Source organism: Pundamilia nyererei, unplaced genomic scaffold, assembly GCF_000239375.1.
Source record: "Pundamilia nyererei isolate P.nyererei 1_Seehausen unplaced genomic scaffold, PunNye1.0 scaffold00236, whole genome shotgun sequence".
Classification (NCBI taxonomy): Eukaryota; Metazoa; Chordata; class Actinopteri; order Cichliformes; family Cichlidae; genus Pundamilia; species Pundamilia nyererei.
Window position 1 is genome coordinate 450,413 of NW_005187637.1, and position 20,830 is coordinate 471,242.

General features: G+C 40.2%; 3 protein-coding genes across 5 annotated transcripts; 2 read left to right on the forward strand and 1 right to left on the reverse strand.

The window, feature by feature from the left end:
- The first annotated feature begins 87 nt into the window (after nt 1-87).
- susd3 (sushi domain containing 3) lies at nt 88-4,998 on the forward strand. Its single transcript, XM_005749075.2, has 5 exons — nt 88-622; nt 2,172-2,366; nt 3,238-3,382; nt 3,873-4,040; nt 4,133-4,998. Exons 1-5 carry the CDS (start codon nt 547-549, stop codon nt 4,476-4,478), a joined length of 930 nt encoding a protein of 309 aa, XP_005749132.1. The 5' UTR covers nt 88-546; the 3' UTR covers nt 4,479-4,998.
- On the reverse strand, nt 3,287-20,708 carry LOC102206238 (ninjurin-1). 2 transcript variants are annotated; one of them, XM_013914897.1, is made up of 5 exons: nt 20,650-20,708; nt 14,537-14,774; nt 11,646-11,816; nt 11,306-11,557; nt 3,287-3,346 (listed from the first exon to the last, which is right to left on the reverse strand). In XM_013914897.1, the coding sequence occupies exons 1-3, from the start codon at nt 20,683-20,685 to the stop codon at nt 11,674-11,676; spliced, it is 417 nt and encodes a 138-aa protein (XP_013770351.1). In that variant the 5' UTR covers nt 20,686-20,708; the 3' UTR covers nt 3,287-3,346; nt 11,306-11,557; nt 11,646-11,673. The 2 variants fall into 2 exon arrangements, with proteins under 2 accessions (XP_013770351.1, XP_013770350.1); XM_013914896.1 differs by having other exon boundaries at nt 11,306-11,816.
- LOC102206727 (bcl10-interacting CARD protein-like) lies at nt 5,077-8,952 on the forward strand. Of its 2 annotated transcripts, none has more exons than XM_005749074.1 (6): nt 5,077-5,356; nt 6,474-6,619; nt 6,711-6,867; nt 7,338-7,406; nt 8,629-8,694; nt 8,824-8,952. In XM_005749074.1, exons 2-6 carry the CDS (start codon nt 6,536-6,538, stop codon nt 8,934-8,936), a joined length of 489 nt encoding a protein of 162 aa, XP_005749131.1. In that variant the 5' UTR covers nt 5,077-5,356; nt 6,474-6,535; the 3' UTR covers nt 8,937-8,952. The 2 variants fall into 2 exon arrangements, with proteins under 2 accessions (XP_005749131.1, XP_005749129.1); XM_005749072.1 differs by having other exon boundaries at nt 5,077-5,341.
- Nucleotides 20,709-20,830: the final 122 nt, after the last annotated feature.

The window sequence follows — 20,830 nt, forward strand, 5'->3', positions numbered from 1 at the left end:
TGAATTTGTTTTAGACTGGAAAGCTCTAAGGCTGACGTGCTCGTGCTGGACGTTGGTAAACGGATGTAACTTTTGATTGTCTTCTAATAGACCACGTTCACACGTTCATGTGTTTTGCACATTTTCAACCACATCCTGATTTGTACCTACTGAGGTGGACTGTTTTTTTGCAGCTGTAGTTAGCTGCAGATCTGAAACCTAACTTGACCCGACATGATTTAATCCGCAAAGTCATTTTTGCTTTGGTCGACAAGGTCTCGACTGATCACTTCATCTCTCGTCGTCCTCTCAAGCGCTCATCCGCTTGCGCGACAGCCAGAGCACAGAACGAACATTAGAATAAGTGAATGTTACGGTGCAGTGTGGGTGGTAGCAAGCTGTTCACTGGACGAGGAGCGAGTAACATCGCACAGAGAAACTCAAGCGCCGCGCCAGCAGCTAGACACTTCGTTTCGTTTACCCTGTACGGGGCCCAGAGGAGAACAGCTGCGCCGTCTTTACGCACAACCAGAAGAGCTTTCTGAGAGACGGCTGTGTGTCACCACCATGTCCGCGGCAACAGCATCAATATCAGATGTATCCAGGACTGATACCGCAAACAAAAATGACCGAAATAAGTCAGGTAAGAGAGATGGCATAGAAAAACCAGATGCTATTTAATTTAGAAGAAGCCAGCGTGCAGGATCCTCGAGAGACCGAAATGTCACTTGTGCACTGACGCCAGTTTTATTCTGTTAACTTGCGTGCTTCTTGTTCAGGTGATGTGCGCGTCCATGCATGTGTGTGTTTGCTGTAACAACAATTGCACTGCAAGGATTAGTAGCTTAGGGTCCTATGTAATATAAAGACCTGATAGATTGTGTGAACTAGACATCGCAGTAATAAAATGAAACTTAAAAAAAGGGTGGATTGGTGTCCGATTAACGGTTAGTTGATATAATTGCCAGGTGTTATGAAGAAAGACAGAAAGAGGAAACGAAAAGGGGTGGATTTGACGTCAAGCAGCCGGACATTTCACTCTATGTACTGTATGTATGATCATACATACAAGTTACATAAAATTATTCTTCTGTGCACCGAAGTGTGTCTTTGTGGTGGGATCTGAGTTACTAATGGTCTCCGTGTTACAATTTTATCTTGTTTATGGTTTACTATTATCTCTTCTTCTTTTATTTGTCTACCAGCGACTTTTGATATAGTTTGGTTCACTTTATGGTCTGCCACATGTCTTTCTTCAAAGTGCACAACTCCTCCTTGGATATTTTCCTCCAACTTAACCCTTGTGTTGTCCTGGGGTCAAAAATGATGTATGGTAACAGGTGTATGGAAATCCCGAAAAAGTAACCTCCACTAAATCAATCCCTGTAACCTGTCTGTTTTATTTAAGTGAAAACCAAAAGCAGATATCTCAGAGTAAAGAAAAAAAAATCAAAAATCTGGTTTTGATTTTCCCTAAACTAAATACATCATACTTCCAAGTTGTGCTGGAAACCACCGCCTTCATGTCATTGTGTTTATGTGCATTCCAACTACTTGTTTTACAGTGAAGTCATGCTCTTGTAGACTGAGACTTGTAGACATGCAGGAACTGCTGGTGTACTGAGCTGTCACAGTGAAAGACCGTCCGTCCTGTAATATGCTGAGCTCCATGCTGTTCAGTATGATAACCTTGGTTTTTTTTTCTCTTAATGTTGCTCCAGATGGCCTGTGTTTTTCCACCAGTCTTGCAGGCCTTTTGTTTAATGATTTATCACATTTCCTTCTTTGATACCGTTAGAATTCATCTCAGCACGGCACTCGGCTGTTACGGGGGGCTGTGTTTTGTCATGCAGTGTTGCGCAGCCCTTTAGGGGTTCAGTGCTGATAGCTATGGAATGACTGCCCCATTCCACACTGACTCTTATCCGCAGAGCCCCCCCACCCCCTTTTTGTTTGTTCATACAGTTCACCTTGAATTATTGTTGTGCAATCTATGAATTCCAAGTTGTCTTATCGTTCCTATGAATACAAATTTTCTTTTGAAGATGCATGAATTATACATGTACCCAAATTTTGGATGAACTTTGTGTGATTAATGCATATTCACAGTATCTCAAACATCATTAGCAGCAACAACTGTAGACATTGCTGCAAATTTTCCACACCAGCTGACCTCCAGCTTTCTGCTTTAGGTAATTCCAAAGCTCAGTGCACACCCATGCCTCAGCCAACATTGGGCAACCACCAGATCATCCAGGGAAATGGCACTAATGTGGGTACCGTCATATCACTACAGTGCCCAGGGAAGCACAAACTTGTAGGCAGTGATATGATGTGTGTCATGGGCCCCAACAGCACCTACTGGACAGGAGACTCCTATTGTCAAGGTAAGTAGAAACCAAAACCTTGAGATGGCAGTTAATATACAAAAAATGGCACATATTAGTAACCCATTTGTAGCCAGGTACATGTCACTTCATGGACCTAATTGCATATTCATTATGCATTACCAAAATGTGTGTGTATGCAGATTAAATGTCTCAAATGCTTTTCCTAGAAAAACTGCAGAGGCTGCAAAACTCCCACTGAAATGTCTGTCAGCTCATTATTCCAAAGTGATGGAATATATATTAAACATTATGTGTAGGCATTCTTGTTAGGGACCAAGTTACACGCAGATGCTTATGTTGTGTTTGGCTTGCACTAATTATGACCTTAATTTGTGTGGGAACACAATGGAGGGAAAATGATGTGCTGTTTGTCGATACATCTCATTAAGCAATAATATTAATGCTACTAACTGGCAGCGAGGAATCATTTCAGGTAGGTGTACAGCCAGCGAGGAAGTGGAAAAACTGAGGGCAGAATTGTAATTATATTTTTTAGAATCAATCACCATGGGAGAGATGAAATTTTCTGAGTGACACTGAAAGAAATAAAATAATAATAAATTTATATTTTATTGTCCTTTCAGTGATGAGCTGGCAAGAACACTTTGTTGCAAAATGACTTTTTATTTCTGCAAGTCTCTGTTGGATAATGACAATGAAACACTTGTGGCATATTACAGCAGTCTGTGAGGTAGACAATATCTGCAAACCTTGTGTGAGGTGGCATTTGAGACTTCTGGTTGTTGTTATACACAGGTTTTGTAGTATGATGAATGGAATTGTAAAAAAGAAAAAGAAAACACTCAGTGCATGAGACAAAAATCAGTCAATACATCAGTCAACTGGCTCTTCTTCTGTCACTCTTCAGCTCTGTCGCCCAATGATTTTGGTTACCGCGTGGCTGTGGTGGCATCCTTTGTGAGTTCAGGCATAATCCTCTTCATGTCTGTGGCCTTCATCACCTGCTGTTTGCTTGACTGCATCAAGGAGGAAGAAAGGAAAAAGGAGGAGAAGTGAGTCAAGGATTGCTGGAAAAGTTGAAATTAAGTTTTTTAAAAGTAAAAGTAAATCTACTGAGGTATCATTACTGGTAAAATGTAATTATAAGGAAAGCATACATCACAATACACTGCAAAATACTGGATTCTTTATACAAATAAATATCCATACATAATAAATTAGATGGGTTCTTAGCTTAAATGATTGCTAACCTAAGGGTTATAAGACATTAATGGGACAGGAACACAAAATAAGGCCTGATCTGCTACACAGATGTGTGTATGTGTCTTTATTTTGCTTCTTTGGGGTAACAAGTGGCATTTATATGAAGCACAGAGAAATTCTAACAGTCTAAAACATGACAAAGGCATGGCAACAAAAGGACTGCTTGAATACAATGTATTAATAGATGTATCTACTTATTTACAACCACAGGTGCCAAAATACAATATTAGGTCTGGTGAAATATGAAATACTGACATGTATGGGTTTTTTTTATGCCAGTGACTCAGATCCGTGGCAATGGGAGGAGCCAACCCCGAACCAGGAGAACAACATGTCTCGATATAGTCATAAGGGCCGCAACAACAACAACAACAACACCCAGGAGAATCTGCTTTCTCCATGGGACACTGCTGGCCCTACCCTGTGTGACAGCATACGATCTTGCAGGTGAGATGTGCTGAATTTCATTTGAATGCTCCACAGTGACAACAAAAACAACAACAACAAAAAAACCCAACTTCCTGTCTTTTCTTACACAGATGTCACCATCATTACGCCTATTGTCCTGCCTGCACAAACTATGGCCCCACACCTCCCCCTGCTGCTCTTCCTGGACACGACTATAACCAGCCTCTCTTACTCCAAATGCCAGAACCTGACCCACCTCAGTATCCCGGCCCTCCCCTGTCCTCCTGTCAAAGTACAAGCCCGAGCCTGGTCCAGATGTCAGCAGGGGGATCTGGTTTGGTGTGGCAGTATGAAGGACAACAGAGCAGTTTATCAGGAGCAAACCTATTAACCGCAGATGAGGCCCCTGGGAGGAATATAAACTCAAACAGGAATATATACCCCAAAGAACTTTCCATAAGGATTATATCAGTGTGAGGACAGCACACAAAAATCATCAATCAAGACTTTGTTTAATATCCGAATCTGTTCAACAGTGTCAGCTGTATAGACGAGGACTGCGGGATGTAATAACTATATCAGTATGTTTTGGTGTATCAGCAGTGGCGAGATGGCTCTAAAGAGACATTGATCTGACAGACTAATGTGCCTTTTTATGCAAACTGTAGTGGCACACTGCCCCCTGTCTGTAAAGAGGAGCCAGTGCATTTTCAGGACGCCAGTCTTGGAGAGAGCTGTTCTTCGGATGTCAAGAGATTTGAGCTTAAAAGGAAGTTCTGCTGCTTGAGGCTAACACTTAAGGGATCTATTGCGATATAATTAACTTTGCTGTCAGCTGAGGAGAGTGTGGGAATCTGGGAAAAGTTCACTCTTGACACGAGAAGAGATGTTGTAAAAAACTGGCGTGTGTGTAAATAATAATTTTGAGAAATGTAAATAAATGACAGACGTATAATAATAACAATGAGTGATGCATTGGAGTGGGGAGAGTTTATTTAACAACACGTTTATTATTATCATTATTATTATTATTATTATTATTATTATTATTATTATTATTATTCAAGTCTTTAGGTTAGAATAACCTGATGTATGATTATTTGTTGCACTTCTGTGCTTCAGTGTTTGCTACATAAAGCTGTAGTCCGTCACTGTCTGCCCGGCTCATTAACATCATCATGTAGCCTTGAGGTCGGTCATGTGGTGACGCCACGGCCAAGCGTGCTGATGTAACGGGGCAGCGGAGCACCGACTCACGGGGGAGACCAGGAAGTTTTACCGGGAAGGCTGTCGGTCCGATTGTCAAGTTCACACACGGTGTAAATTTGTCAGTATGTCAGGTTTGTGAAGCGAGGGTAAGATGTTTCGCCTTGTTGTGAGTGCTTTGCGCGTATCCTTGCGCCAGAGCTAAGACTTCCAGGATATCCTACCAGGCTCTCTCTCTCTGGGTGCGCCACTTGTTGCTGTAAAGTCATAGTATAAAGTAGTTGTTGTTACACATAGTTATTTAGTAGTTTGTCATAGGTCAGTATCATCGTTTGTCCTGATATGCAACCGGTAACTAAATCGGCAGACTTCTGTCATCAGAGGCATCCAGACTTTTATTAAAGACACGCAGCTCCCTCTGTTGTCAGTCTAGTCCATAGAGATATTATAGCATTAACTGTACATTGGGATAAAGTAAATCCTGTTAAAATATTAAACTAGTAGAATCTTTCATACTGGGATGACGATACTGAGAATAACTACCATGCAATGTAACACTATGACAGTATCTGACACCTACCTACTAATTTAGTTAATAGTTTATGTTTTATGAACAGATGGCAGAAATATTAGTAGTATGTTTGCTCATCAGCTGCAGCCTGTAGCCTGTTTAAGTACACAACTGAGCATAAGAATATCAACAGTGGTCAGGACAAATACAATATCTATATTACTTAATGATTGGCAGTGTGGATATTTACTTCCATAGATCCCCCTTTGTCGTCTTCTTCTTAAGTGTAGCATCTTCTTTTAAGAAAACAGACAATGCTCATGCATAGTTCTGGGGGGAAAACTGGTTCAGAGTCCAAACTATTAACACTAACACCTTACCTGTTTCTGCTGTCTCTCACCATTTTATGCATCTTAAATTGTAGTTGGCTGATTTTCAGTACTAACATTATGCTATAGAAGCTATAAAGTGTAGTGAAACTGACACATTTGCAGCTATATTCGCCTTTCTAAACAAGAGAATAAACCTCTTAGTTCCTTATTTTCAGAACATGGCTGATTCCAAGACGAGCTTACTAAGAAATTACTAAAACTAACAATAAAATCTGCAGCCCTTCTGTTAGGGCTTTGTCGCATGAGCCATTTGTGCAGGGTCATAGCCTGTTTCTGACCTGGTCTCCACGCTTTGACCAGCGCTGGCCTTGACACCCCTTGTTAAGCAATGTCTTTTCACTGTCATCAATCTTCCTTTACTAGACACCGATGGTTACCAAGAGCAGCTGCAGAGTGACTCCCAGTTCCTGTGCTCAGATCAGAGGATGGACACTGAGCTGGTTGACAGACTTGTCCTGCAGCTCAACAGGATCTACCCGCAGATACTAAGTGACAAGGAAGCCCACAGGGTCACTGCAGCTATTTGTGTTACACAAACAAAACAGAAGCATACTGTGCAGATGCGTGCAGTGACTCAATGCAGCCTGTGTCTCCCTGCAGTTCAGGAACCTAAGTGTGCCCACCAAGGTGCGGTTAGCAGACCTCTTGAAGCACCTGCACAGAAAAGGCGAAGAGGCATGCCATGAATTCTACAGAGCCCTTCACATCCATACAGAGGACATCTACTCTAGCCTGCCCAGCAGAGTCAGAGAAAGAGGTGAAACATTGAGCTTTTCTTGGCTACAGATTCCAGATTGGAGGATAGCTGTTTCTTCTCCATAAAGTTCAATTTCCCATTAATTTTATTGCAGACACAACTATTGAACCAATGTCTTTGTGGGACCTAAATGTTCTGGTTTTTTCCTTAAAGCATAAGTTTTGTGTCTGCTAAGCTTTTTTTTTCTTTTTTTTTCAGCACTGGTTGCTTTTTCTACCATGTTAAAAAAAAGTGCATCTTGTATGTTTGGTGTGATGAGGTTAGACAAATTACAGGAGCAGCTTCCAAAGTGTCCTATAAAGGTGGCTCCCCTGCTGTGTCTAGCTTTACATCGGCTTATCCTGTTTAAGATGCAAAGAGAAGCTAATGTGCTGCCTAGACTGCTGTCCAAGTAGCCATTTAACACTTCACAGGTTGTTATTGTTAAAGTGGAATGCTGCATTTTAACCTCTTTTACTTTCTGTTTTTAGAGGTGGCAGATTCAAAATGCACTAACGACAAGACAGTTCGGCAAGAGCGATATGTGCTTAACGACAGAGGTACATATAATCACCATCATTAACAACAGAAAAAGGGGTTGTTTCTATGTAAATCATTCAAATCTTTAAAATTTAAGAATATTGAGATTTCACAAACTAAAAAAACATTCGTTGATTTTATACAATGATGTTATACGATAAATGTTGCTGTTTCTTAGTTATTCTGTAATTATTCTGTAATTATTTAACTAATTCTGCTATAGTTTAGACAATTCATGACATGCTTTCCAGGAAATTGGACTTATTTATTTCAAAAACATGCACACTCTTACTTGCAATCCCTCTCAGGAGGAATCATGCAGATTTAGTTGCATGACGTTCACAAAATACAATCACAAACATGAACTAACAAACAAATGAACAGTGTAATCCATAGGGTGTCACTGACTTGAAAAGCTCACAAATGCACTGCTGTTAATGGTTGAGTTATTCTGTTGATTTATCAGCTTAAAAATATGACTAAACACTAAAAACTGAGTTTCAATCCAACAATGGCACTAACTAAGGGGCAATTTGAAAACAAATCGGATACTGGTAATCACTTGCGAAATATATTTAATGATAATATGTAAGTAATGACTCATAAAAGCCCTATATGTGTCATTTTCTTCCTTATCTTGCCTGCATGGCATTTTAAAAATTATTATAGTTTTACAGTTTGTGTGAGTATGTGTCAGGGTCCCTCTGTACCCCCTCGCTGATCCCAAGATAAGCCCCTTAAGCTCAACTAAGCTGTGGACTTTAGCAAACGCAGTTGTCTGTTGAACCTTTTAACCCCTAGCATCAGAATGCCGGCCCCATCACTGCTCTTTACTTCCACCATTCATCATTCCATCACACTGAGAGCTTGAGCTTTGTGAGGGCAGTTAAGCTCATGTATAAAGCAGCTTCCTCTGGCCTGCATTCCTTTGAACAGTCAGAGCTGCATCCACTGGGTCAAAGGTATGTCAGCAGGGAAATGGGTCATCAGAGATGCCGTGAAACACTGACTCCTGATCATAAGTCATACCAAGGAGCTTGTTTAGCTTGTGAGCAAGACAACTTTATGTACACAGAGCAGATTTAGGACTCTTGACTTTGCCATTCAGAATATCGGCTATTATTTCAGTTTGCTTGTGGTATTTAGTTTTTTTTGGATCATCTAATTTATTAAGCAGGTATGAGCCACTGCAGACTGATCAGATAATTGTATAGTTAATGACTTTATTCTCTCCTCTTGCAGGACCAATGTTCTTCCTGAGCTGTTTCGGTTTTGTAGTTGGAATTGCAATACTCTACTATTACGGAGGTGAGTCGTGGCACAAAAAGTGAGAGGGACACAGACTTGAGACTTACTTTACTTACTTTGATCATGTTCAACATTTCAAAACATACCTTCCATACACACAAAACTCAGTTTTTTTGCTCTTCTTTATAGACACAGAGGGTGAAACCTTGAGATGCACTGGAGTGTTTCTTCACTGCTCGGCTGTAAGACTGAGTAAAGATGCTAGAGATGTTTTCATTTCATATGGAGAAGTTGGAAAGTAAAAAAAAAATGAAAACATCGAGGCAATGAGAAGAAGAAGCCATGAAAAATGTCTTTTTTTCTGTGCCAAACTCATCATTTTCCTAAACCTCACATACTAATTTATGTACGAAAGTACTAATTGGAGGAACGTAACTTGACCTGACACATTCTGTCACAAATTCTCACAGCGTACATCTGAAATGGCAGAACTATGCAACGTTCTTCCAGAGTACTTGTATGTATGATTCTTGCCTGGATTTCATGTTTGTAGATAGCTATGAATTTCTTTTTATTTTTTAACTAAAATGCTTAAAGCGTAATAATAACCAAGTGTAACTGTGCAGCTGCACTCCCACAAAGCTGTTTTCACTTACTAAAGACTGAGTCGGTTGTTTGGGTGCAACAAACCCAAGAGTGGGCAATGAAGTGTATTTTGAGGAGAGCTTCAAGTAGGAGCATCTGTGTGGGAAGGCTCTTGGTTTGCACTTAATTTAACAACTTGATTTTTTTCATTGCTCCGTTTGTTAACGCATTTCACAACAAAGATTTTCTTTTTTTTTAAATACACAACAAATACATGTATGCTCACACCTTAGCCCACTTCCAGTGCCTTTTATGAAATTTGCAAAATAAAGGGCACTCTAATAGTGTTACTTATTTTCAAATAAAGCACAGCAAATTTGGATCACCTGTGTTTGCATCTTATTTTTAGTCTTGTGTAACAAATATTTGACAAAGATCTTTGTAGAAATGGGAACATCATTAATTAAATGCTGTATATGTTGCCGTAGTGTAGCAACAAAGGGGAATTAAAGGTAATTAGGAGTGCATTGATTAGCTTTTCCGGGTTAGTTTCTGGCACTGTTCACTGCACTGTCATCATGAAATGGAGATTATGTTAAATTATTCATCTAATTGATTCAACAGCAGCAACACATACACTAGAGGGCACTACTTCCTCACTCATACACACACACACAAAAAAACAGAAAAATATTCAAGCGTGCTATAACAATGACAATGGGAAGCAGGGATCAGACCTCATTAATGAATAATGGCAATCAATTTGGTTGAATGAGTTAAGCTAACTTGATTAAATGCTCTATTAAATGCTGCTAGCTAGAATGCCTTTGAAATACCCTGATGGGTGCATTTGAATGCTCTCTGTTTCTTGTAATAAACAATGTGCAGGAAAGTAGTCACATCAGAGGTAAGGTCTATCTACATCACAGCAGCAGAGCAGAGGTGTCTGATCTCAGGAGATTATCTGCACTCGGCAGCATTTTTCTGCTACTGTCTTCCCTGCGAAGTGAGAGCAACAGATGAGAGGGGAGTCAAAGAGAGAGGGAGGAGGAATTGGGAGGTGCTAAAGGGGGCTGGAAATGTCACCAGAGTGATTGTTCAGTTCACACTCTGGCATCCACATTCCCACGAGAGAGCTATTAATACACTCGCTTCAAAGGAACTAAAAGTCCTCGTTGATCATCAGCATCCTCTGATGCGCAGCCCCCACAGAGTCACTTTGTTAAACTTCAAGACAGAGCGGTAGGAGCCATGGATATACATTATGTATATATATCAATCTGCAGATCTCCTCCAAGTGAAGCGGTGTATCCAAGTGTATCATCAAATCTGGCTCTCAGTGTGGCTGTTTCCACGGTTACCAATGATAGTTGTAGGGGAGGAAAAGGATGAGATTGCGACGTTTTGCCATCTGAAAGGTGCATCCTCACAACCACCTTGGAGAAATTATAGATAGCTGCATGAATGCGATTACGGTTTTTAGCTGATAATTATGTGAAACAGCCTCAAATTTTCTTTACTGGATATTTATGTCAAACCACTCAAGTGTATAAAATGAGCATTTGCTTGTGCTCTAATTGGGGTTTCAGTGGCATTGCTGCCTAATTAAGGCTTCTGTTTTAACAAGTAGTTCTGCCGGGGTCTGTGCTCTGTTGACTCTGACTCACCAGCTACTTCTGGTCCAAAGAACCACAAACAAAGTCCGGCTTTGCTCGTCACAGAAGGATTCATAGCACAACCAAACACTGTTATAACTGAATGTTAGGCATGACACCTGTGGGGTAGAGTTGATAGTAAAGTTAAAGCTGTGGAGGTGGGTAGTGGTTTTGAGGCGGATGAGGCCTGCCCTGTGCTGCATACATGTGCTCAGCACACCCGTTAAACATGATCAAACGTCATTGGTGCAATTAAAAATTAAAGAGTGTTCAGGTGTGTGTGTGAGACTGTGCATCCATGTCTGGCTAGTGCTTCGGGTCACTGTCGGACAGCATAGGAGACAGACAGCATGAGGTCACATGGTCCTGACTGCTGCTGTCTCCACTTTCCTGTTTGTCCATTCAGAACAAATGTTGTGTTGTTTACGTACCAGACCTCTTTGTCGCTACGGCTGTTTCTCTCTTGTTCGCTATTTTCTCTCGGTGCCTGCAGCCATGTGGGACAATGATTTTCTGGTAAATGAACAGCTGTGTATTTTGTTCGAGTTGTTTTCTGGTGGAAATTTCTCTGCGAGCCTGGAGAGGTCACTGTGTTTGTAGGTCATGTAGGTGATTGTGAAGGTCCGGTCAGAAGAGGAGTAGAGCAAAAACATGCTGACGACATGAAAGTTTTTAGGAGCAAACTGCATAGTAAGGCAGGAGAGAAAATACCTGTTTGAAAAGAGAGAGGGGAGCAGTGAAAGACTGTGAAAATAATGCATACACACATACATAGATGTGCCTGTGTGTGTGTGCGTGGTCAGTTGCTGTAATTTGTTCGATGGACTCCAAAAGCTGTGATGAAGACGTTGACCACCACGATGATGAACACCAGACCTGTAGCCAAGTTTTCCATGAAGTTCAGCCTCTGGTGTTTTTGCTCATCATTCAGGTTCCATCGAACTGTGAACAAAAGCAGAACAACACACAACTCAGATAATGTCTAATTGCACAACAATCTACTCTATTCTGGGACTAAAGCCAACTCATTATGGTGCAAAGATTTACTGTCAACCACAAATCTATATTTACTTAATTCTGGGTTCAGAATGCTCATACATCTATTTGTGTCTTTTATTTTATGACGCAAGCATGTAAGGAAACAATGCAATATTCAGTTTTTCATTTTTCACTTAGAGGAAACTCAGATTTTAAAAAAAGTTAGATCTACTGCAATCAATTTACTATGTTATTAAAAATTTTAGCTCATTTTGAATTTGATCACTCAAAAAAGTTGGGACAGGGAAATGCAAAAGGCTTTAAACGTAAATGGTACTTAAATGAAACAGCTTAAGGAACATTTTGCAACTAATTAGCTGAATTGGCAACAGGTCAGTAACATGACTGAGTACAAAAAGATCATCTTAAAGAGGCAGAGTTTGTCAAAAGTAATGGTGCAGTAGGCAGAGGCTCATCAGTCTGCAAAAAAACTGCATCTACAAATTGTGGAACAATTTCAGAATAGTGTTCCTCTTTGTAAATCGTGAAGACTTTGAACATCTTATCAGTTACAATTCATAACATCGTCATAAGATTCCAATCATTTGGAAACATCTCCGTGCACATGGGACAATGATGAAAATCAATACTGGATGCTCGTGATCTTTGGAATCTCAGGTGACACTGCCATAAAAAAACAGACATGAAATTGTCATGGAAACCAAAAATGTGGCAAAAAAGACCCAGAATTATTGAGCAGCTACAATCCTATATTTCAGAATAAGACAAGAATGGAACAGAATTCCTCTCCGAAAAGTCCAACAACTGGTCTCCTAAGTTTCAAGACATTTATGGACTGTTGTTAAAAGAAGAGACGCTGCTACACAGTTGTAAACATGGCCCTGTCTCAACTTTTGTTTAGACCTGTTGCTACTAACGGCACCCGATACATTTGTTAAAATAGTATAGTTTCTCAGTTGAAACATTTAATACGTTTTCTATTCTTCATAGTGAATAAAATATGAGTTTGTGAGATATGCAAATCATTGCATTCTGTTTTTATTTGCATTTAACATAGCTTCCCAACTTTTTTGGAATTGGATTTGTAACAATAGCGTCCCCCAAATTAAACATGTATATGATGTGATACATTTACTATACATCGCAGGCATAAATGTCACACAGGGAAAGAAAACAAGTGTCAGGTTCAAATCACAGAGAAAGAACAATACAGGGGAAGAAAACTGATCAAGGGAAGCTTGTATTTCCTATATGCAACTGTGTCATTTCTTTTGTGTTTTAATAGCATCATGGCATGTGTTAAATGTTATGAAAACAGCTAATTAGTGTTGTGACAAAGACATTACTATGGTGTCATCAGCAGTACAGGGAGTCGCCTGTGAATAATGGTCACATGAATGCATATTCATACAAATGGGTGTGCAGTAGCCATGTATATGTGCATGGGTGTGTGTATTTGATGGAAATTACCAGAGGTTAAACAGCGTAAGAACCCTTCCTGTGATGTGTGTGTGTGTGTATCTGATCTGTCTTGGTGGGGGCTAGAGTCTGGTTGGGGTGGCCAGTATGTAGGCCGTTCACATCACGCACCACTGGCTTCATTAGAGAGAGCTGGATCCAACGGAAGGGAGGGATGTGAGGACGAGAGGCCAAAGAAGTTCAGAAGAGTAAACAAAAATGAAGAAAAGAGTAATGAGAAAGAAATGTGTGTGATATTTTGGTAAAGGCAAGGGATGCTGTTTAAGTCTGGTGAAGGAGGTCAAAGGGGCAATGAATGAGTGATGACTCTCACGTGCTGGATGTGTCTTATGGACATGTGACGTTTTTAATGTGAATACCTCAATGTGCAAATGTCAGAGTTAATAATATCTGATTGTACTGTATACTCATACTGTAACAATGTTGATGATGATATAATATTTTTTTTGCAGAAATCTGAGCAACAAGGGAGGAAATATTCATTTGGGCGTGCTTTGAAATATCTGATTGATAATTGATTATTTTAAGATTTTATTTCAGCAGTTTCACAGAGGAGGTAGATAAGACATGTGGGGTTGTTAGTTTCACACTAACCAAACAAAACTCACTTTATTTACTCATCCATCAACAGCTGAGTCATTGTGACTGGCTTAAAGTTCATTAACCTGTTGTTCAGTGTGTCAGGAAAAAAAAAACTAAATTAGTTTATTTATCCCCAACTTATATTATTTTTATTTACACGTACAAATTTTTCAACCCGAGATATCAGCAGACCTCCTAAAAAATTGTTGCTGCATCTGTCTCTTTTTGGGCTTTTCTCTTTGTTCCAACACATGGAGATACATACATACTGACACATATTGACACATTTACACACATACACAGCACCTCTCCCAACTCCCAGCAGTGCTGATATCAGCAGTAAAACCTAGTGAACCCTTTGACCTCTCAGTCCTGGTTGCTATAGAGACTGAATCCAGCTCCTAATAGGTTGTTTGTCAGGAGTCAGTAGACTTGACATTTATGGGGGAGGGGGTGCATTGTAGGGCAAAATGTGGCATATAGATCGCTGTAATCTTGCTAGAATAGGAAGGATGAAGTGGGCAAGTAAAGGATGTGAGATGCCAGACAGCAAAAACACCTCTGATACACCAGAAGGGCTCAGGCTATGTTTACTTTCTCACCTATGAAGATAAGCAGGACCCCGACTGTGATCTGTAGACACAGAGAGATGCTGATTAGGGTGATGGTGGGGGTGTAAAAGTGGAAGCTTGGCCCCTGCTCCAGGACAGCTTTTAGCTGGGAGGCATTGGCCATCAGCAGGGCCACATCCAGCATACTCTCAGCTGCACTCTTCTTATTGGCATAGTGGTTCATGTTCAGAGGAGCTGGGCTTCTGGGCCAAGCATCTGGATGGGTGGTCTGGGGGAGAGAAGAGAGTAATTGGCACAGAGATAATGTTTATGGCTTGCAGATAATGACAGAAAGAAGAACGCCGGGAAACAAGCAGAAAGGCTTGCTCTGTGCTGTGTTTTGTTCTTCCAGTAGAGCCAACAAGGCATCATTTTGATGAGACTAGCAGTAATTTTGTGTTTCCTGAGCATGGATGGTGAGGATCTGGTTATCATTCTGACCTAATTAGAACAACAACAGCCATTACAGAAGAGTGACCTTTGAAAACAGAGCCATTAGTACAGCAAGGAGATACTGGCAATCCGGTAACAGTACCATTAAAACATGACAAACACGAAGTCAGCATATGCCGTTTGTGCGAATAGTTTCAAGCGATTACTTTCAGTCTGCACATTTTCTCCTTCACTAGTGTCATATGAGCATTGAGCTCTGGGCATTTTATACTGCTTCTATGAGCCTGCGCCGCACTTGTTGCCCTCTATTCCAGTATTTGTTGACTTTATAAATCAAAACAGTCAAATGATTGATTTTCTTATCTGTAAAAAAAACTATCAGTGTAGAGTAATAGAGTGATCCTTTGTTCATATTCTGCCCATATCACATTCTCTTGAAGCTTGATGGACAGCTGCAGAAATGGGCTGAGCAAAAACAAGAAGAACCAGTGTTATATGATAGCAGTTTACCTCAGTTTGCCCATCTTTTGGCAGGTAGAGCCTTCAGCTATCAGGACCTTCTCTTGTGAAACCTACTCTCAGTTTTGGTTCTGAAGAAAGACACCCTCTCTACTCTTAAAATTAATCTTTCACTTTCCTTTTTGACAAATCTAAGAGTTTCATCAAGTTCCTTTAGTTATGCTGCTCTAAACCCAGGGTGCTAGTGGATGCACTGAGCACTTCTTCTTCGCTCCTCGCTTTTAATTCCCGTACACTCATAGGCCACTGCTGCATCTTGTTAACTCTTATCTACCTTCTTCAGCAGTTTCTGTGATGTCCTGCTCGTGGCTCATCGTGCGCCTATGGTCCTCTGTCCAGACGGCAGTCCCTCTCTAAGCCTTGTTCTGCCAGAGGGTCTACCTGTTGACAGGGAGCTTTTCCTCCCCACAATTGTTGGGGGATCTTTGGAGTTCACTCTCTAATATTGCATGATTTTTACCTTACCTTGGGATGACTGTTGTTGTGAGCTGGTATTAGCTTTAAGCCTAATCTTAAAATTAGAGAGGCTATCTGTCTCCTGGATCCAAACTGGGAGCCAGAAGTCTGAGAGTAAAATGCTCTTTTAGGGTGATAGGGTGATACTATGAGGTCTTTAAGGTAAGATCCAGCTTGAATATATGAACTGAATTGAAATAAATGTTCACTTCAGAACAAAATGTGCTTTATTATTTTGTTATATTTTATACTCAATAAACCAGGGACTTAGGAAGAGAGGTGAGTAAATATGGTAATTCATTTCTATGATTAATCAGCAGTTGATCAAAAGCGTTTAAGAAAGTTACTTTTACTCTGAGTTGTGTAACCTATCGATTCTTGTGTGGGTGAGCGTGATGCAACATTAGATTAGCTCAGTTGTGAGTGTGTTTGTGTATTCACTCCATGTCAGTGGACTATGTACTGCAAAGAGAGAACCATACATAGCCACTGGACCAGAAGGTTCTGGAAAAAAAGTTATCTTATTGGTGAGTCTGTCTCTATAAAAAATGATGGCTCATTACACCTGAGAACCACATTTTAAAATTCAGTGGCGACAAGGTCAAAGCATGAATGCCAATGCCAATGCCTCTTTTTCTTTGAGAAGGAAAAAAAAAATCAGCAGTCTCTTCCTGAACACCAAAATCTTCCGTTTTTATCATAACACTCCCTGCAGCTGCAGAGAGCATAGTTTGTCTGAGATTAACCAAACTGCAGAAGTGGTGCGAGCTGTCTTCCCTCTGCTCGAGGGATAAAGACAAAAAGAAAGGAAAGAAAAGCTGCACCCTCTAATTTACCATGAATGAGGCTACAGCTGAATTACAATGTATTTAAGAGATTCACAGCAATCAACTGGCATGGGTTAACTTGATGTATGAGGGGAAGTACACTCTGAACAGAAGGTGTGGTCGATGGGGTTGGTAATGATCTGGTACTCTGGTTGCAGTAATTATTTAGATTTTTTTGTTTAATCCTGTGATAACCACTGGACAAGCCATGTTTAATTCTCTTAATAAATCTCTGCTTTTTAGAAGATGTATTAAATGGGTTACTGGCCAAATTCATCATCTGGCATTCTACTTATCAGTTTAACTTTTATGCTTTATCATAGATTCATGTGAACACTTCAGAGACATCTCAGCAGTATCCAGCAAATGCTAAAAAAAACAAACAAAACAAAAAACAAAATGTCTTTTTTCCTTTCAACTCAAAGATCCACTGCACTGTGTTACACCTTCACAACGAGGAATTAAAACACATTTTAGGACATGCTTTGTGAAGCCAAACATGCATTTTCGCTGGAAAGCAATGTGGTGTGGCAGGGTGTCCTGTGACTGTGATCTGCTCCAAATACCACAAATGGCATACTGTCATGACGTGTCAGGGTCAGCCTTTCTGCTCTCACACACTGACATAGGTTTTTCAAAAAATACAGCCCTTTATCCCAGAGTCAACAGACCACAGTGAGATAATACTTGTTGTGAGATCGCAGGTTGGAAATATGGAGTCACTATGTCTATTTTTTCCAAAAAAGAACTCCTTTTTGACATGTGCGTAGGCCAAATCTAAAGGTCATTTCCTCTGTCTGCCCGAGCTATTTATCACGATTAATCCTGCTGTCTACTCGCATCATACAGCTGGCAAAATAGCACAACAACTAATCACAGCAGAGGAGACATTCAGTGCAAAAATGATAGCAAATACAGGCTCTTATAATGTGTCTTACTCAACAGCTGTGAGTGGAGTGGAGGGATAACATGCAACAAATTATTTTTTTTAAAAAGAGAATGTACGTGATCCTGGTTTTCGTTTCGTTCACAATTGCATTTTTGGAAAGAATTTTATATCCCAGAGAAACCCAGTGCTTGTCAGTCATCTAGGCACACCAGATTTATAGCTATCTAAACTGTAGGAAAAAAAAGAGAAAAGTTCTCATTAAATCAGTTGTGCTGTACTGGTTCTAGGTTTCAGTGCTGATTTTTGTGATGAATTATTCACAGTGCATTTCTAGTCTGAATCAGTCTCGGGGGAGATACACCGAGGGGAGAGAAGGAGCAAGGTAACGAGGGAGGGGGAGATAGTCAGAGACATAAAAGTTGTTTGGATCTTAACTCTCAGTTATGTGTCACTGTGGAATAACAGATGAAATCATGTAATAATATTTAACATTATTCAGTTTCTGCTGTAAGGTGTCACTAACACTACAATGTGGGAATGAGAAGGGAAACCAGCTAATCAGTAAGTTATTTATATAGGGCTTCTTCAAACAATGAATGTTGACCTAAGCGCTTAACTGAGCAATTGAAATCATTCCTATAAATCACATAAATAAAACTGAGAATAAAACTGGTTCTGCTGGGGGTTTCTTCCTGTTAAAAGAAGGTTTTTCTTCCCACTGTCACCAAAGCGCTTGCTCATAGGGGGTCATATGATTGTTGGGGTTTCCTCTGTTTTCTTTGTATTATTCTAGGGTCTTTACCTTACAATATAAAGCGCCTTGAGGCAACTGTTGTTGTGATTTGGCGCTATATCAATAAAATTGAAGCTGAATTGAATTGAATGAGAAAATATGACATTATTTTACCTTTCAACCCGGGTTGCAGAATGCAAAGGATTACCAAGGGTGAAAAACAAATAAAAGACCCTTCAATTCACATTCGCTACTTCTCATATTTTTTTAATGCTAAAGCTAGATGCAGAGTTGTATAATACATGCTTTTTACAACTTTGGAAAGACTGCAATTTCTTAATTCCCGTGATTTAACCCAAACCTCAGATCAAATAAATCCATTTTTCATTGTGTATTCAGAAGCAAATGAACGTTTTGGCTGATTTCCCAAAAACTAAATGAACTCATTCAACTTGCACACCTAATCCTAAACTTTTCTCCTTTTCCCATGTCGTCACACTAACTGATTACACCTGCATGTAAGTTACTTAGAGAGTATGCAGTGCCTTTAGCTTTGTATTGTTAAGCTCTGTGTCTGACATGTAGAAAGCTCTTCAAGGCAACAAAGCAAGACACCACTTAAGACAGTGAAACCGTACATTTATTATTTAGTTAATTGAGCCCGTGTTCAGCTATATGATGAAATGCTAAATTAACTCTAACTGCATGAGTGAGTATTTCACTTACTTTTTTTTCTCCTCGTGCATAAGCACTTCTTTGCTCTCCATCCATCATGTCCTATCAGCAGCCTTCTTCTCTCACTCACCTCAAAATCTGGCCAGTTTCCAGATGACAATCGACCCAACTGTAAATCTAATTTCCATGAATCTCTGTAGAGCTTTTAGTTTTACAGCCTTGCACAAAGCAAAGCAAACATGACTGTTTCTGAGTGTGGTCTATGCAGCTAAGGCACTTATGGTGGGAAAAAAAACCCCAAACAAATCAAAAACACTTTCTCATTTAGTGAAAAGCTGCAGTTTAAACTACGGGTTATCAAAGAAAGTGAAATCTGACTCATCTCATCGGTCTTAGATTTCAGTGAAAGGCAGGCAAGAATATTAAAAGCCTGCAGAAAGTCTTCCTGTGAGATATTCACCCTACAAGAGCCACGGATTGAAAAAAAAAACACTCATATTGACTCACACTGGTGGGGGACACATTGTAAATGAGATCAATTGCTCATTTTATCGAGCGTAAGGGTATTACATTTTGCAAATGCTGGCTGAGCTCTGACTGTTGCAAGGAAGTATCTGTGGCTGCCAGGGTCTCTCTTCCTCCTGCCTTCTTCCTCAAATTCACACACACACACACACACACATCTGAAATTAAATGGCGCTATTAAGACAGTGACCATGCGGATAACAGAGTGAAGTCCATTTCCCTGCCCTGTAAAACTGGATGCTGCACATTAGATGCAGGACTGAACTACTCTTAAATGGCAGCTTCAATTGCCTAATAAACTAAAGTAATCAATCTGTGAGCTTTACAGTTGTGGCATGAAGCAGGATGATGTAATACAAAAGTAAAACCTTGTGTCTGTTTTTATGTGTGCATTTAAGCCAGTGCACTGGTAACAAAGGAGGGCATTCATTGTTTATAAGGTCACTCAGGTACCAACAATACTTCACCCCTAAGCCAGACCAGACTGTCATCTGACCCAGCATGCCTGCAAAAGACTTTAAGATGTCTGGTCAAATGCTTCTGCGGAGACATAAAATCCGTCTTATTCAGCACCACTTCTATTCTGCAAAGCGTATGCACCTCTGAATGTACCTCACATGCAGATGACATGTAACATGAGAAAAGGCACAGAAGTGGCATGGAAGCGCAGAAACCGCAGGAGGTGGATACTTTTACACGATCGGCTTACAATAAAAAGTAACAACCGACAACTCTGGGTACAGAAATGACCACGACAATGAATCAACACTTCTTGCAACAAAAAATTCAACCTAAACAAAAATTGCATGACAGCACATTTCCCAAGTGCCCATATCCAAGCGATTGCTTTGCGGTCCGTGCATTTTTGCACTGTATTAACACTCCTTCGATTCTACTGTATAAAAGCATGCAAAACAGCAAGAATACTCTTATTAATCAGGTAATCTTTCTTCGTGCATCTTTTATTTATTGCACTTGTGAGCATGTCAATTTGTATGATCAATCTACTTAGCCTATAGACATCTATAAACCAGAGGATTTACATTTTCCCTCGATGAATGTTAAAAAGGGGCTGCAAATATCTTACCTCGGTGCTACTTAACCTGTTGATGCTGCTGCTCATTTTTGCCCTGTGCGAAGAGCTGCTACACCTCAGATGCGGGCTGCAGCAAAGTGGTAAAATATCCTGTAGGGGTAGAGAAGACTGGACCCGCAAGCACGTAGCCAAGGCTACGTGACAGAGCTACTGATGCACGTGTAACTACTAT

Coding starts and splice junctions, on each gene's coding strand:
- susd3 (XM_005749075.2), top strand. CDS start 547: ATGTCCGCGGCAACAGCATCAATATCAGATGTATCCAGGACTGATACC. Junction 2,367..3,237: donor AGGAGACTCCTATTGTCAAG/GTAAGTAGAAAC, acceptor GTCACTCTTCAG/CTCTGTCGCCCAATGATTTT. Junction 3,383..3,872: donor GAAAGGAAAAAGGAGGAGAA/GTGAGTCAAGGA, acceptor TTTTTATGCCAG/TGACTCAGATCCGTGGCAAT.
- LOC102206727 (XM_005749072.1), top strand. Junction 6,620..6,710: donor GTGACAAGGAAGCCCACAGG/GTCACTGCAGCT, acceptor GTCTCCCTGCAG/TTCAGGAACCTAAGTGTGCC. Junction 6,868..7,337: donor CAGCAGAGTCAGAGAAAGAG/GTGAAACATTGA, acceptor TTCTGTTTTTAG/AGGTGGCAGATTCAAAATGC.
- LOC102206238 (XM_013914897.1), bottom strand. CDS start 20,685: ATGAGCAGCAGCATCAACAGGTTAAGTAGCACCGAG. Junction 14,775..20,649: donor ACAGGTTAAGTAGCACCGAG/GTAAGATATTTG, acceptor TCTCTCCCCCAG/ACCACCCATCCAGATGCTTG. Junction 11,817..14,536: donor GGTCCTGCTTATCTTCATAG/GTGAGAAAGTAA, acceptor TTTTGTTCACAG/TTCGATGGAACCTGAATGAT.